This window comes from Vicia villosa, unplaced genomic scaffold, assembly GCF_029867415.1.
Source record: "Vicia villosa cultivar HV-30 ecotype Madison, WI unplaced genomic scaffold, Vvil1.0 ctg.000538F_1_1, whole genome shotgun sequence".
Taxonomy (NCBI): Eukaryota; Viridiplantae; Streptophyta; class Magnoliopsida; order Fabales; family Fabaceae; genus Vicia; species Vicia villosa.
Genome location: NW_026705247.1, coordinates 28,105 through 46,103, shown reverse-complemented (window position 1 = coordinate 46,103; position 17,999 = coordinate 28,105). Strand labels below are relative to the sequence as shown.

The 17,999-nt window shown below is 34.9% G+C and overlaps 2 protein-coding genes across 2 annotated transcripts; both read right to left on the bottom strand.

Moving 5' to 3' along the window:
* Positions 1-1,319: 1,319 nt before the first annotated feature.
* On the bottom strand, positions 1,320-3,414 carry LOC131629240 (large ribosomal subunit protein uL10-like). Its single transcript, XM_058900040.1, has 2 exons — positions 3,277-3,414; positions 1,320-2,139 (listed from the first exon to the last, which is right to left on the bottom strand). Exon 2 carries the CDS (start codon positions 2,119-2,121, stop codon positions 1,555-1,557), a length of 567 nt encoding a protein of 188 aa, XP_058756023.1. The 5' UTR covers positions 2,122-2,139; positions 3,277-3,414; the 3' UTR covers positions 1,320-1,554.
* A 10,098-nt stretch (positions 3,415-13,512) lies between these two features.
* LOC131629216 (uncharacterized) lies at positions 13,513-16,259 on the bottom strand. Its single transcript, XM_058900011.1, has 4 exons — positions 15,637-16,259; positions 15,092-15,332; positions 14,109-14,226; positions 13,513-14,006 (listed from the first exon to the last, which is right to left on the bottom strand). Exons 1-4 carry the CDS (start codon positions 16,257-16,259, stop codon positions 13,915-13,917), a joined length of 1,074 nt encoding a protein of 357 aa, XP_058755994.1. The 3' UTR covers positions 13,513-13,914.
* Positions 16,260-17,999: the final 1,740 nt, after the last annotated feature.

Genomic DNA, 17,999 nt, shown 5'->3' with positions numbered 1-17,999 from the left:
TAATGCACTTTAAATTATTATTGTAATAATATTTTAGTACTTTATCGCATTTTAAATTTTATTATCGGTATGTAATTTTTTTGACATACTTAATGTTTAACTATTATGTGAATTTAATATTTTTATTTATATGTGTTTAACAATGTCTATTTTGGTAATTATACATTCAAAATCAATTTTGACAAAACCTATCCAAACAACTTTAATTGATAACAATCACTTTTAGATAAATGTATCCAAACATAAATCAATTATGTCAAACTCAATTATGTTAAAATCAATTCTACCAAACTCAATTCTGCCAAAATCAATTTTGTTCACCGTCAATCCAAACACACACTTCATTTTAAAAATCAGTTTTTTGGTCCCTAAACTTTACTTGCGATTTCGTTGGTTCTCGTTCAGTTTTGCATACGTGTCATTGATGATTAGGATGAAAAATATTTTAATAAATAAATCATTTCTTTATTATATTTTTAATTAAATTTTTTAATTAATTAATAAAAAAAATTAAATCTTTTGGCCCAGCGTTTTTGGCCCATTTCATAGTGATATTTACTAGAAAACAGATTTCATGCTTTAAGAGTCATAAGTTTGGTGAAACGGTTTCCACATTTCTTAATGCTTCTCTTTCAAGTATAATATCTGCATAGCTCAAAATACAAAATGATTTGATCACATATATGTTTGATCTTCCAATATTCCTTTAAGCATCTATATTCAACACAAACAGTCTTCAATCAAGTATGAAAATGTTTTTTTGTACTGATAACAAGCAAGTTACTATTCATCGTCGTCATCATCAACATTTCTTGATCTGAAGAGGATGATGAGTTAGAGCTTGAGGCTGGATTTATATCATTGCAGAAAGTCCTAGAGCATGAATGGAACAAAATAATTGATGATTTTTTGCTACAACAGAAATTTGTGAAATGTATAAATTAAGCATGGAATCAATCATAGAAATTCAGCATATTAGTAGTAGCATTTGATTATGTTTATATGTTAATGACATGTTGTAATTGGAAGTAATGAGACTCAAGTTTATAGATTAAAGGAGTGTGTGATGAAGAAATTTGAGATATTCAATTTTGGAGTGTTATCATACTGCTCAAGAATGAAATTTGCTGACACAAAGAAAGTATCAAAAGAAATATGTTGAAGAAGTTGTAAGGAGATTCAACATGTTCAATTGTAATCATGTTGCAACTTGCAACACCAATTGGACAAAGTTTTTAAGATTGTAAATGATAGTGTTGAGAAACTAAAGTGGCATACAGATCAAAAGCTAAAGCCAAAGACTAGATTAAAACAACATATTTTGGAGAAACAATAAACATGAGGGGGTCTATGACTCTATTCCCACTGACATACATATCCCTATCATTGTTTAAACATAGGATGAAATTTATGAGTAAATTAGAACTCCTTATAATAGAATTCCTAAACAATGTTATTTCCATTCTCCATCATCTCCTAAAAAAAGAAGAATTTAACAATAAAAAGTTTGAAAGGAAAGAGAACCAGCGATATCAATCTCGTGATAGGACTTCATCACAAATTACCAGCCAAAAGAAGAAAAGGAGACCATATACTTGTCGCCAAGAGCTGTCTCGATCTCGACAAGTAACAGTGTTGAGGTGGCGAGAATTTTGAGCTTACAAGAAACGGCTCGGAAGCTTGAGAAGGTTGTTGGTTACAACACGTGAGACCCAATGGCAATTGACCTGTTTGCATATACGTACACGTTTTGTACGAGTCATATGACATATACTTCGGGCACATGAGAATAGGATTAACAACCTTGAGCTTGGCAATCCGTTCACTAACATCCCTCAAGTCACCTTTGGTAAAGATCAAAGCAACATTCCCCACAAGGAGTGGAACGAGATTAAGAAAAGCGTTGTTGTTGCCAGCTTTCTCCGCTTCTTGGATAATAGAGCGCTTCATCAATGAGTTCTTCCCCATCACTACCACTGAATCTTCGTGCAGTGTCCTTCTTATACCCTGAAGCTGGTTTGATCCAACATTGTCGGCTGAAACCACCAAAACTTGTGTGTATTCTCGAAGAAGCTTTCCCATCTTCGCATCATAAGCTGCCTTCGCGACCTTCCCAGCCATTGTTCCTGATTCAAACCTCTGAACCAATCAAACCAGTTAGTTACAGATTAAAACAATATCCGAATTGAAAATATACGATCGAAATAAAGCTGCAAGATGCATTTTAAAGAAAATTAAACATAGAAAAAATCACGGTGCTTCAAACACTTGAACATGAATGTAACACCGCAATTATTAAATCTACTCATACATCACTCTTTGTTCACTAATTAATTATTTTGGTAAAAATCACATCATACACTTTAGTAATGTACAAAATAGCAAACAGATGTGCCAAAATTTTATAAAAACATGTCAATGTAGAAAAGAGAGGGAAAAAAAACCCCTCGATTCGCAGGCAGCTCCGGTAATTCAGTCTTATGGTTCCCCATGATCTGCATATGGTCTATTTTACTTAGGTGCCCATTTTGTATGACCTTAATGTTTCTATTTAGCAGGTGTGCCCATTGGTAATAATCTTGAAAGTTGAAACTATAATATCACAGTACTGAAAGAAAGAAAGAACTACATACATACCAGGTACCTAAAAATCAAAAGACCCATAAACTAATTAATTAACTAACTAATAAAAATGATACAAAACTAAGAATGGCATTGATATGCTATGAAGCACAGATATTAGAAACACGACACCAACACTAACAGGACACTGACACTGACACGTCGACACCGCACCGGTAATAATTTTTAAACATGAATAAATTAAACGTAATCACGAGCGTCTCTGTCGGTTTTGGACACTGACAAAGGCAAGGACCCACCTTTTATATGAGGTGTTGGTGCCAGTTGATATGTCTCCTAACTAAAAAAAGCATGGTAAAAAATACTAAGAACACTAACAAACTAAGCAAGTAGACGTTTTTTATAGTGAACTAATATATATTCCATACAAATTTTGACTAAACACCCACTGTGGCATTTTGACAAACACATGGTGTGCACAATTGAAACTATAAATATAACAACACCTAAATTCTCCCCCTTATTACCCAATCTCAGAAGAATAAAAAAAAAAATTTGAAAATGCACACAACAACAACAATTGGTATAACATCAACATTATATCGATCAATTCAAATTCATAGTGAAAAGATACTAATAACAAAAAAAATATTTTGCTGAATTCATATAGTTTTAAGGAAAGATCTTTCTTACACGTTGGAGCAATTTTTTGAGATGGTGCTTGTTGAAGCGCGAAGATGAATCGAAGTTGTATTGTATTGGAGAAAGAGATGGAAGAAAAAAAAGTGAATTTAGACGGAAGAACAGAACATGAGTGTAAGCGAAGATGGGTCGAAATCGGTCGGGTTTGTTGAACCCAACCGGTCCAAATCGGCCCACAAGAAGTAAAACTGGGTCCCAACAAAAAGGATCGGATCCTCTCTTGCTCAATCTCACCTGCTGCCTGTTCTACACTAATCACAGCCGTTCATCACCATTTTATCTCTTGAAAGCTGTTTTTTTATTTATATATATATAAATTCAATTTTATAGTTTTAAATATATAATAATTTAAAATTACTCAAAACATATGTCTATTTTCTGTAAAAAAAATTAAAATATTTTATCTTTATATTTTAAAAATGATTTTTTTATAAGAATTTGTACCGTAATAATTAGGCTAAATTACCTCTAGGGTACTTTATGTTATTTAGTTGTAACGATTTGGTCCTTTAAGTTATTTTTGCTACAGGTCCTTTAAGTTACCTAACACTGTCAACATTGCCCTTGGTCAAAGGTTCCGTCCCAAAAATGATGATTTGTCGCTAACAGTGTTGAGCTGTCCGTTAACATTTGCTGACTATGAATATATTTTATTGTTTCTTTAATTTATGAAGAAAATTACCTACAAATCGTGAACCCTAACCTTGTTGAGTTTACATTTCATTCTCATTCCCAAAATCGTGAACCCTAATTTTTCTTCTCTCCGTCAATGGCCCAATTCGGTAGCAGCGCAACAAATCGTAGAGCTGAGAACTCAATTTCGTTAATATCGAGTGCGTCTCAATCTGGAATTGAACCGTTATGTTTGTGTGGATCCAAAGCAGCGATAAGATCAGTTAAGAAGAAAGGAAGAAACTTGGGGAAGCTATTTTGGGGATGCAGATACTTTAAGGTATGTATGTTGTGAATAGGTTGGATATGATATTTCATTCTTATGTGTCTAAGCTGGGTTTACTCTTTTTGATTTTGTTAACAGAGCGAAGATGATAATCCTGGTTGCAATTTTTTTCTGTGGTATGAAAATCAACATAGTGATGAAGGCAAACAAGAGATACAACACACTGCATTTTCAAGGTGTTCTAAATGTGACAAAAAAGGTTTACAACTCAAGATGCTTAGGAGGGATGACAACTACAACAAGGATATCATGAAGAACATTTTGAAGATGTTGAAGATGCTATTTTATGTCATAATCTGTTTAGTTTTGATTGTTGTAGTGTTAATTTGTTTGTTGTTTAAGGAGTAGTGATCTTAGTTAATGTTAATGTTATGTTGTAACACATTGTTTTTGGCCCCTTGATGTAATATTTGATGACAATTGGAGTTTAATGACATCTTCTTAATCTGTGTTGCATATTCCAATTTTGATTATGCATTTTACTACTTAGTGTAATGTATAAATGAAGGACCTGGTTGTTACAATATAAGAATAAGTAAAACATTGTTGTTACAATTTAAAATCCTAAAGAATCAGTTTGTTACAGAATAAAATGTGACTGATATACATTGTTATACACAAACCAGTTGATAACAATGTTATACACAAACCAGAATTAGATAGTAAATCCTTAAATAACCAAAACATTGCATACTCACTTAATCAAAACATTGTCATAACGGAATTAGATAGTCATATCAGAATTACATAGTAGATAGTTGAGTACTTAAACTAATCAAAACATTAGATCCAAAAATAATCAAAACATTAGATCCCAAAAAATAATCTACAAGGTTACATCCTATTTAGATTTTCTTTTATAAGGCATCTTGGGTCTCTGACTTGTTGGTGGCTGAAATGTTGTTGTTGGTCCTTGTCTAGCCCCCCTCATGGCAAGTAGCTGAGCAACTATAATTGAATGGCGTGTCTGAACTCCTTGTTGTTGGGTCACTACTCATTGCCTTGTTTGAACTCTATTTGTAGGTTGAGACTGTACAACTGTGGGAGTTTGGGATTGTACAGTTGTGGGTGTTTGGGATTGGACAGTTGTGGGAGTTTGGGTGGGGACACTTGTGGCACTTTGAGATTGGGCAGTGGTTACATTGTTGGACTGTCTTGGTGCAGATGGACATGATGATTGTTATGTCCAGATAGACCACATGTTGAGCATTTATTTGGCAATCCCTTTCTGGAAACAGTTGTAGTATCCTTCCTCTTTTCATCAGCATCTCTATTTCTTCTCTTTTTTGGCCTCCCAGGTGCCCTTTTGGATGGGGGTGGAAGAATGTCAGAATATGGTGTCAATTCCCACAAGTTCTCCCTATTTGTTGGATATATCAAAGGTGCATAGCAAGCTTGGTATGTCTCCTTCCTAAACCAGGAAGGAATGTACTCAATAGGGTCTTCAGATCTACTGAGGATGCAGAAAATTGCATGGTGGCATGGAATCCCAGTTAACATACAACTCCTACAAGAGCACTCAAACTTATTGAGGTCAACGGTGAATTTCTCCCCAGTCACACTAGTATGCCTCACTTCATAAATCATGTTGCCTGATAACCTAAAAAAATGAGAATTGTATGAGTATAGTGTTTCAGAATTATTATCATTTATGAAGTGTCATTTGAATTACCTTGCTATAAAAAACCTTGAGAATTCTTGCCTTCTTTCTAGCACCTTCTTAATTCTTGGTAGTACAGACTCACTATACTCTTTAATCTTGGCTCTATTAGTTGCACATCTATCCATGAGGTACCCTCGGATCTCCTCCATCATTGTTACAATTGGTTTTTGTCTTGGTCCAATAATAACACTATTAAAAGTTTCAGACATATTATTCACTAACACATCACTTTTTGTTGTATATTTGAATTGTGATTTACTCCAAAATCTAGGAGGAATCTTCAACAAATGCTTGTATGCTTCCTCATTAACCTTTCTCATCTCCCTCATTTCCCTTTCCCATGCTTGGGGATAGGTTGCCTTTGGTGCCCTCCACATTAATTCCTTCAATTACTTGCCTGGAAACCTTTTTCTAAAGTTGCTATATAGATGTCTAACACAAAATTTCTGGTCAACTCCAGGCAATAACTCCTCTATTGCAGGTAACAGTCCCTAATCATTTGGAAAGGTCTTAATATGTTAAATTTTTAAAACACAAAGGACTGAATTGTTACAAAATTAAAACAAGAATGTTACATTTTTATAACACAAAGTTAAGACAAGAATTTTACCTTCTGCTGATCTGAAATGAAAGTAAATTTCTTACAGATTTCTGGTCCTCCCAAGTCTCTAACTAGCAGGTCAAAAAACCATGCCCAAGAATCCTTTGTCTTATCTTCAACTACAGCCAATGCAATGGGCAACATTTGATCATTGGGGTCTCTCCCAACTGCTGCAAGAATCTGCCCACCATAGTTGCCCTTGAGAAAACATCCATCTATTCCTATTATTGGTCTACAAACTTGGAAACTTTTCTTGCAAGCTTGAAGGCACATATAAAGTCTATGGAAACTTGGTAGTAATGGTCTGCTAACATAATCTTCATGTTGTTGTTCAATTTCAGTAGGATCCACATCAGTTGCTTAGACATTGATCTTGATGGTGCTGTTTGGGTTAGACCTCAGTAGCTCATGTGTATAGTCATAAAGTCTTCTATATTGCTCCTTGAAAGACCCTTCAACCATATCTAGTGCTGACTTTCTTGCCCTGTAAGCTTTCATCCTATGCATTCCAGCATTCCATTTTTCATGTACTTTGTCACAAATTGCAGTCAGTTTTACATTGGGGTTAATTCTAACTGTTGAATACAACTTCTTCCCTAACCAGTTTGTATTAAACATCCTAACATTATACTCTCTACTACAAGTGTGATTATCATTTAATGTTCTTAATTGCCAAGTATCCTCATGTGGCAATTTAGAACACAAAGCCACCCATCCACAACCTTCCTTGCAACCCACTCTGACCCTAGTCTTGTCATTCTTCAGGTATCTTAAATCCCTACCATTGTGAACAACATAACTTGACACAGCTTCCTTGAACTCTTCCCTTGTTGAAAACAAGCTTCCTAACATCCACTTATAGTCATTAAACTTCTTAGGGGGAACAAATGATGGATACTTTACCTTCCCACTCTCATCTGAATAATCACTACTCATATCATATTCACTTATTAGCTCCCCAGTTTGATAGTCAGAATCTGACAAACCATGACATACCTTCCTACCTGTGCTCCTTTTTCTAAATCCAAAATCAAGAACATCTTCCTCACTTGATGTTTCTACACCATCTGCATTTAATCCTTCATCCTCTTGTTTTTTCTTTGGTCTTCCCTTTTTTCCCTTATTTAAGCTTCCTGAAGTTGCCTTTTTTGGAGTTCCGCTACCACCTTTTTTTTTCTTTGGTCTTCCATTAGTCCTCTTCCTTTTTTTAGATATCTCCTCTGGCAGTAGTTCATCAAGAGGTTAATGATTTTGGCCAGCTAAGAACCCTTCTCCTACTAATAATTCTCCAAATCCATCATTTAAAATCTAATCACCTAAGTCATAAAACCCTTCTACTATGTCCCTATCATTTACTTCACCTACTTCAGTTTCAGGTTGGGCCTCATTTGTTTCAGGTTGGGCCACAGTTGGTTCAGTTACAACCACTTCTGGTTGGGCCTCATTTGTTTCAGGTTGGGCCTCAGTTGGTTCAGTTTTAGGTTGGGGTCCAGGTAGGGTAACTTGTATGTCAGGTTGAGATATAGGGTGAACAATGTATATATCAACTTTTCCATTTGTCTTGGACCAGTTCAGTGCTTCTATAGCACCAAAGTCATCTTCTAAAGCCTTCAATGTTCCAGCAAAGTCGTACCAAATTTCAAGAACCCCTGGATATCCCATCTCATTAACAACCCCCAAAATCTCAAAGTAACTCCATTTATCACCATCACATTTCCAGATTGACACTTCCCCTTGTTCATACTTATCACCAACGAAAAACCCCCATGATGGAAATCAACATAAAATTCATCCATGTCCAGTTTGACCTAAGAACATCAACAACACACACACCCAGCAACCTAATGAGTATCAAACCCTAACATTGCTATTATCAACGACAGACACACATTCAGCAACAATCATTTTAGAAAATAGGATACATACCTCAGCAATGCTCTTGCGTCACCTTCAGCGCCGTCGTAGTCTACGAGCACCTTCACCTTCTGCGTGACCTTATACTTTCTACATTAAGCTGCCATATTTATTTTAGTAGTGGAAAATAAAAGAATGACTTTTAAAAAAAATAAAGAATAGTCAGCATATAGGAGTGGACACATCATTAACTTAAGTGACACATCATTTTTTTAACTTAAGTGAACCATTCTGAAGAAAAAATAACATAAAGGACCAAATTGTTACATTTAAATAAGTTAAAGGACCCTAGAGGTAATTTAGCCTAATAATTATATTGGGCTTTAAGAAGGAACATTCTACGTAAGGAAGGCAAAACACGCTGATAAGGGGGTGAGTTGTCTTACAAAGTCATGGGCCACCGAAATATTTCAAGAGGTTGTCTGAATTTTAGTAGTCGTCCACCAGTTGGTTTTAGTACACCTAAACTCACTCGCACTATCCATTGTCTAGTGAACCTGAAAGATGATGTGTCTCAACATAACAGAGTGAAAGAAAGGGTCCAGAAACAAATTTCACAAAGTCAAGGGCCGCCACACATAACACTGATACCAGCTCAAGAAGGAGATAGAGCGTCTCATCCAGCAAGGGCACTTGAAAAAATATGTCAAGGGGCGGTTCCACCTAGTCACAAGAGACTACAAATCTTAAGGGAGAGATGCCTATGGAAGCCTCGGATCTTAGAAGGGCAAGGAACTAAGTTGAGGAGGTGATGACATACATGTGTGACACACCCTTAACACCATAGCATGAGGGCTTGTCAGGGGCATCTAAACTAGCTCTGCTCATAGAAGATATGCACGTCAAGTCTTGGCTGCAAAAAGCTCGCCTACCAACCTTGGTCTTGGCGAAAAAGAAAGCCCTAGAGTCTGAAATCACCTTCTCTGAAAAGGATGTTGTTGGTATCCATCCCCATGATTACGACCACATGGTCATAACTATGAGGTATGATGATTAGAAAATTAAGAGTGTGTTAATTGATTAATGGGTTATGCATACATTCTCTATATGGACACTTTCGAGAAACTTCGCTTGGATATAGACGATTTTAAAGCTTTCCAAGGCTCACTGGTAGGATTGGTAGGGTTCAGTTTTATATGCGTCTTCCACATATAACATGATCATGAGGCAGCTTGCTTTCAACCTTTTGGGAGTAAACTTGATTATATTATACATGTGCATAAAGTATCGTTTCCCAATGGGCATGTCGGAGTTGTTCAGGGTGATTAGGTGACCACTAGGAGATGTTATTTGGATAATTTGAAGCTAAAGAGGGCGATTATGTTCATGACCTGTTCCCTGTAGCCAAATGGGTAAGAAGTGAATGTTATGGACCTTATGCCATAAGTAAAGCCCCGAGAGAGGATAGGGCACTTCTAGACGATGAAGAGTTGGTCGTGTTGTTCGTGAGGAGCATGAAAGTATCATAGAAAGAGGTCATAGCGAGTTCATTAGCTTTGTAGGTGTAACGTCATGTTTATTTAGTTAGGTTATTAATTAGATTGGTTAAGGTAAAGTATCACTTTTTCCGATTGTATAATTTTTTCAAAAACATCGTTTATTTAATGTGGGGGCACTCTTTTCCCCTGCGGGAGAATGGGTTCTTAATGAGGTGCCCCATGTTTCTTAAAGCTGGAAGATTGAAGTCAAAGTCAAGTAAAGGTTTTGCATAATTAAGAGTCAAAAGTTGTGTACAGTCAAAGAGGAATCAAAATCAAGATATTTATTTTTGGCATTATCTCAAATTGTGATTGTACTAAAATAATCGATGTAATATTGTTGAAATTATAGTGGAAGAATAACAAATTTTCAATGGGCAACCATTGGAGAATGGATTTGGCATAAGCCATGACAAATTGCCAAACCACTATAAATTTGATATATTATCTCTCTTTCTATCTCTTTTTTATATTTTGTTTAGGATTGCTTGTTTATATTTAATTTATTTTCTTAGAATCACATGATATTAGGGTTTATCGCATTTGTAGCAATTTTGTGAATAATTTTTAGATTTTGTTAGATTGAGATCCTAAAACGGCATTACTTTTGACTAACACTAAAAATTGTAATGTTAGATTTCTTTCTGAATTGAAAAGACTTGCTTTATACATCTCGTGTAACTTGATTTTTGGTCAAGTGAGACATTTACTATTTTTCGTATTTTCATCTATCGCTCATTTTGTGTTTCTAATTAAGCGCATATTACGATAAGTCAAAAAATCATACATTTTGTACGAAAATCCTGCTACGCCAAGCAATTTTTCTCGAACTCTAATTTTCAAAAAGTAAATGTTTTTAAAATTGGTCTATTTGGAAAAGGTTTATTCATGCCCCCTAACACCATTCTAAACCCCGTGGAAAATATAGCATAAATCAGAGTAATATGTCATGCATATTAATTCAAGGGTGTCACACATAACTCAAAAACCACAAACACCTGTTATTCTCTAAGTAACTTCTATTTTCCTCTTTTCATTAAACCCTTAATAATACACTAACTCTAGTAATAACTATTGGGCTTACTAACACACTCCCACATTTACCCTCCACATTTCATCATTAGGTCTAATTACTTATTCTTCTACTATTTCCTACAATCCTCACTTAATAAAATAATTCCATCATAAACCGACATTATTACTAATTATAATTCTACGGTTTCGACATATGTAACCTGACTAACCCATCACATAGTGCACATATCAAATAATTTAAATAAAACCAATTACTCACAAAAATCAAAATTTAATTAATAAAATATAATAAAATAGATATAATTAATACTAAAAATCAAGATGTTACACCCCACACCCCTTCTAGACCACTTGAGTCAATATTTTCTCTCGCAAGATCTTCATAGAGGAATGTTTGTCGCCCACGAGACAATAAATTATGCTAGATCATCATAAAGGAATCCTTGTAGTTCAAGTGACAATGAATAATGTTGAATCCTCATGGAAGAATCCTTGTCGCCCAATGGGACTATCAAAACTCATAGTCCTCAATTAGAAATCCTCAGTCCCTCTCCCAAGGGACAATATAGTGTTAGAAAACTTGTTTAGGGTGTTCTAAAACTATTTTCTCAAGAAATAAACAAAGTGAGGAAAAGAGAAAAAAATGCCTTAACGCAAAGGATGTCATTAATCTAAAGGGCAAGAACATAAGGTAAAAGCCTCTAAGGGCATAGTTAATCATTACATAAAGCTCATAAGGTATGGTTACAAAAAGCCACCATGAAAAAAAAATAATGAGAAAGCCAAAAACAAAAATGCGAGCTCACTGGCCATTCTCCTAGGGCCACCTTTCTTCTGAAGCGACTTCTTAAAGAGCAATATTCTCCTAGGGAGTTTCGTCCGCCCCAGCCTTGGCGCTCTCAGTCTCGATCTGAACATGTCCGTCATAAGATGGATTTGACGCCTTGGGGAGTGACACCTTTTCTTCATCTGCTAGTTGGTTGTCCCGAGCCACTTTGAATAAGTCCCTCTGACTTAAGTTCAATTCAGGGCAGATGAATGCTACTTGCTCCTTTGCCCATTCAAAATACTAGTTAGAATTATCCACCAATTCATCCTCGAGGACGGACAATTCTTCTTTTAATTTTTTTTTTAAGAATGAAGAAGGTCAGTCTTGAGAGACTTTTTCATGCTTTTTAGATTTATTCAAAAAAAAAAAAGAAATTATCTTTGATTATTTAAGATAAACTAAAATTAATTTCGATTTTCAATAACATAGAGATTTTCTTAAATACATTTAAAATAATAAAAATTACATAACTTTTAATTTAAACTTTTTAGAAATTCTACCATTTAATATAAAAATCACATTTTTATACGTTGTAACAAATGGACTCTATTTGTACGTTGTAAATTCTTTTTTTAAAATTTCAGGTGTTTATAGTCATTTTTCTTTTACTAGTTAACTTGTTTTATTTTCTATTACATAATTTACTTATTTTGTATAAATAAACCTAATCTTCCTTATTTTCCGGTCTTTACTTACACGTTAAGTATTGTGTAAGTGTGTAACTATAAAAGGTTACGTTGCGTCTCAATTATGTATCAATTGAGTGAATTAAAGTGTAATTGGGAGGTGCATGTATGCCATTATTATGGTAAAGTTACTAATGAACGTAGCTGTTTATGCTTCTGGAGTTTCATTCAACTCATCGATTAGTTCCTCATGGTGAGAATGTTTTATTGTTCTTGTCAATTCTTTCTTTCTCTTCTTTTTTTTAAACGAAATTTATCTAGAATAGTATAGTATTGTACATATAACAATTTACGTAAATTATATTTATCATCTTGCTTATGTTCAATATTACAAAGTCTGACTTTTTTTTATATGTATACCTAGTTTGAAAATCAAGGATATGCACATGTTTTGGAGTTTTATAGATCTAATTCAAACTAAAAAAGTTACATGAATTAGTTTTGAAAAACAATATGAGTTTATTGATTTGTGTATGATATTGATAATGATATTTTTATAAAACTATAATTATTTAGAAGTCGCCTAGTATAATTGTTTTGTGAGTGTTATTGTGTTAATCAGATGGTTGTAATTTGTTCCTAGTTGATTCATTTCATTGAAATTCGACAAAATTTTAGGCTGGTTGACTAGGGTCTAACACAACCCTCTTCTTTTATTCGCGGCGGAAGTAGAACCACGTGATTATTTTGCTTCAAAAAACAATTTATCGAATGAAACTGGATCAAGTGAATTCAGAAGCTATATTGAAAATCATCTCAACGAAACTTGCACTTGATGTTGAAAACTTATTAACAAAACAAGATCTCAACCAAGCTATGAATTTGTCTCCCGGTGAAATTGGTGCTTTCTATATGCCATTCAGAGCTTCCTTCCTGAAACAGTGTAAAAACCTTCTGGAAACTTGATTACAAAAATGATCATCAGCTTGCATTTACCACATTTACAAAGCTTGCGCTCTAAATATACGACTATTTTGCTTATATTTAGACCGGAAGGAGTACTAAAAAGAAGTATTTACCGGTGGAAATTGAACAAAATCAGGTTTTGAAATGCAATGTTAAATGACCAGAAAATAAGCCACTTCATTATAGTGACGAAATCCACAAAGATACAAGAACAACAACTCTTCAATTTGAAGAACACACTACCTAATTGGAACAAAACTCTCTCTAATCAACTCAATGAACAACAAAACAGAAGCCGGAAAACTATTACAATTCTGCGGCTAGCGCAATTGCAGACAATACCTGCTTGTCAAATGTCAAGAGAGTCAAAGATGATTGAATCTAAATGTCAGTAACAAAATAAGTGCAACAAAATGAGATACTCCAGGACCAAATCTAGTCTTTGGGAGAACCAGATTGTTGCGGCCGAATGTTTCTAAAATGGCCATAAATAGGTTGGAGAAACTCTAACTCTACTCAGTCTCTACTCCACAAAATTGCAGGCTAAAAAGCCTCACACTCACAGTACCACAGCAACCTTTTCTTGGGAAACATAGGCGGACGGCTGAGCAATCAAGGGCTCATAATGGTCAGCTCCAGCACCACACCAACCTGAATGCAGAAAATTGCTTAGATAGTTCACTCAAGCATTACAAACTTAAAAAGAGGATGCAAAATAGGTATGAGACCAGAAAAATCTATTTTCTTTGTTACCTGTTCCTTTCATGAAAAGGAAAAAGGGAAGTTCTGCAATTTCGCTCCTTGGACGATGCGGAAGGAAAAACACACAATTTTCTTCATCAACCATAGCATCTGAACCATGCGCTTGCACCTTAAAATGATAATATAATTTCAGATGGAAGCAGGCAGAGAGACAAATTACTCACAAATATGTATACAAATCGCACCTTAAAATGATAAAATAATTTCAGATGGAAGCAGACTGAGAGACATTTAAATATGTACACAAATCAAAGCACAAAGAGAAAAAATTTGAATTTTAATAATAATCTTGATCTTATCATCAAATCTTCATCATTATACAAGCAATAAATAACTATAAGAGGATAACTCACAGCAAATGCCCATATATCCAGAATGGGGAATACAAGAAACTTCAATCATCTCAAAAGAATTCCCCATTACAAAATGTCAAAAACAACTATTTCATGTTATAATAAACCCATTGGAGAAGTATGAGATTCAACAAGCCAGCCACAAATGGTCGTCATTCCAACACACAGTACTATACTTGATTAGTGTTCTACAAACAAGTAACTGAATGTATTACACAAGAATACTTGATTAGTGTTCTACAAACAAGTAACTGAATGTATTACACAAGTATATCTGAATTGCCATTTGCAACAGAAGGTCAGGACTCAGAGCTTCAATCCAGTTAATAATACTCAGAGTATCATGGACTGATTCATTTAGTGGCTGGCTCCCCCATCTACTTTCCAAAGTAATTCACAGAATATGAATATGATTAAAATAACTTTATTCTCATGCACAGAACAGCTAAAATACAAGTAGTAATATGAAAGGATTGTTGGCAAAAATGATATTTATTCCAAAGAACAAATCATTCCATTGAAATTAGACAACAACTGGTGCAACATGTTAATGGAAAAAATACAGGACAGACATGAAAATGCAACTTCCAAGTCTCCATTGAAGGTTCATTAATTTCTTACCACATATATCTCGCGCTTGAACTCTGTCGCAAGACATTCAATTGCAATATCATCCCCAAAAGCTGCAGCACGACCCTCTCTATTCTCATCAACAGATAATAAACCCTCCTCAGTATATTGCAAAGTGATGATATCATATTCATCCTCCAGAGAACCAGATATCAACATGTATTTCGCCCATGTTGGACCATCATTCACCGGAATGCATCTCTCCTTGTAAATAGACTCTGCCGCCATTTCTCTTCAAAAAAAACAGCCAAAACAATACACAATAAACATCAATAAGAATTTTCATACTTCTCAAACCAAAACATGGTCAAGAATTTATCTAGAATCTCATTTTTCTTTGAAATGAAACACAGAATCTGAAAAAAATAAAATCTGAATAAGAATAAATCGTAGATGTGAAATTTCAGATCTAACATATAATGTAAACTTCTAGACCTAATTTTCAACAATTTCAAAACCCTAGAAATTGAATCTATGAGCTAATCGATTTGATTCAAAAGAAAATACAAGATTCAGAGCAAAGAATCACGCAATACCTTTGCATGCCGAGGTGGACGAGTTCGTTGATGGCAGAATCAAGAGAAAACCGATCCTCCTTCTTAGCCAACAACTTCACCTCCTGAACAACATGAATACCCCAACCAAATCTCAGATCCGGCGAATACATATGCCGAATCGCATCGTCAATCGCTTCTCCCTCCTCAAAACTCACAGATCCGAAATCTTGCAAGAATCTGGCTACCGTCCGCCGTCTCAGTTCCCGTGAATCAATATCCTCAACCGTCATCGCCTTCTGCGACGCCGTGAAAAGACAGTTCCCGTCGGAGGAAACCTCGCCGCCGTAAGATAAACGGAAAACAACAGATCTGAGATCCGACGAAGACAACGATGAATCGTTAATCTCCGGCGGCTTCCATAGAACGCCCTTAGCGTGAAGCCTCTGGAGGTGCCGCCTCTGCGCCTCCTCCAAACCGACGACGTCCTCCCAGCCGCCGCCGGTGAAGGCCTCGTTGGCAAGATTCATCGGAACGACGAGATCTACGGCTCCGATGGCTTCCATTGGTGACGGAGATTTGGAATCGATCCATGGAAGCGCCGCCGCCGGCGAACCTTGAAACGGTTCAGCGGCGGCGGTGGAATCGCATAGTATCTTTCCCATTGTCACAATAAAGAATGTGTATGTATCGAATATTTTTTTTCTCCTTTTTTAGATTTTCTTGAAACGAAGAAAGAATTTCGGTTTGTTCAATGGAGAAGAATTGCAGAGAGAGAGAGAGAGAGAGAGAGTAGAGAGAGAGTTAACGGATAGATGGACGGAGAGGGAGAATAAGACACGTGGATAAATCCGAACGTTAACGGTAACATTTGCGACGTTCAGTTCGTACACACACTATTCCAATATTCAAGAATTTTCCACGTGGATAAACCATTGAAAGAAAGTGTATGAATATTATTGACTAATTTTGATTGTAATTTTGTCTTAATATTATTATTTTTATATATTTTCTATAATAATATTGATGTCATAAAATTTATATTTTTCATGTTAGTATTTTAGTAAATAAATTATTAATGAATTGTAGTAGTTGAATATCTAGAAGTTGACATAATATTATTACTTTTTTGGTAAAAGGTCTAGAAGACTTGGGAAAAAAAAGACTATAGAGAAATTTTGACAAATTTAAAAAATATGTATTGGATATATCATCACCTAGCATTGTAAAGCTATAGTTGATTAATTAATTTACATATTAATTTTTTTCACACACTAAGAATGAATGAACTTGATATTTGAATTTTTTTGAAAATTCTGATTTTTATTATCACCTTACCCTAACTTGTCATTGCCATCTTCAAAAAGATGGGGCGGAGTAACCATAATGCGATTATTAATTAGATCTTCAATAAACCAACTCTGAAGTACTAATTTAAGGTTTCAATTCCATTCTCTATTAACAATATCCTAACAGTCGAGGTAGTATTCAAAAACATATTCTCTAAGGCCAAATGGAAGAAAATGGTTATTTTGTTAGAGTCTAGTGGTTAAGCAAAATATTAACCCTCGTGTTGTCCCCGACCCCAAGTTAATACTTAATATTCTTTTCGAACTTATCACATACCTTTGCTAATGATTTCAACAACGGGGAATCATTTGACTTGAAAATAATATTTATTATCCATCAGGTTTTGACTCTTACCATACTTATTAATGAGCACCTAACACAATAAATCACTAGGAGCCAATAAATTTCAAAGAAATTTAAATAGAAAAGCGACATTTGTTAACTAAGTTTATTTGATGCTTAAGACACCAAGGTTCTAAGGCATACAACAAACATCTCAACTTATCATATGAATCTTCTGGATCATCTATATGTCTCCCAAGATAAACCCACTTTTAATATTTTCTAATTCATTATAAATAATTATGGAGATTTTGGTATACTGCATATGAAATTAAGTGGTAGTACATAACACTATTTTACCCAAGGTAATTCTATCAACCAAGCTCAAGCATTTATGCTTCCAACCACTCAGTCACATTTGCACCTACTCAATAATATGCTAAAGTATTTTTATAGAGCTTTTACCATGGGTAATATTTCCCCCAAGATACTTTCCTAATTTGGAAGCTTCTCTAAAACCTATATGTTCCACGCTCTTTTGTCGAAGTTGGACATTTGCACTAGCTGAGAAATAAATTTGAGTCTCCACAAAATTAATCTTATCGGATGTGGCTTGACCAAATTGATCAAGATAGTGCTTGATGTAATTAGTTTGTTCTATAGTGTTCTTTTCCAAAATGTGCATGTTATCTGCAAAGAGGAGATGTGAGACCTGAGGTCATCCTCTCCCTGCATGCATAGGCTTCCAATAACCTGCATCAATCTGAACAAAA

Coding starts and splice junctions, on each gene's coding strand:
- LOC131629240 (XM_058900040.1), bottom strand. CDS start 2,121: ATGGCTGGGAAGGTCGCGAAGGCAGCTTATGATGCGAAGATGGGAAAG.
- LOC131629216 (XM_058900011.1), bottom strand. CDS start 16,259: ATGGGAAAGATACTATGCGATTCCACCGCCGCCGCTGAACCGTTTCAA. Junction 14,227..15,091: donor TCAAGCGCGAGATATATGTG/GTAAGAAATTAA, acceptor TATCATTTTAAG/GTGCAAGCGCATGGTTCAGA. Junction 14,007..14,108: donor CCTTTTCATGAAAGGAACAG/GTAACAAAGAAA, acceptor TTCTGCATTCAG/GTTGGTGTGGTGCTGGAGCT.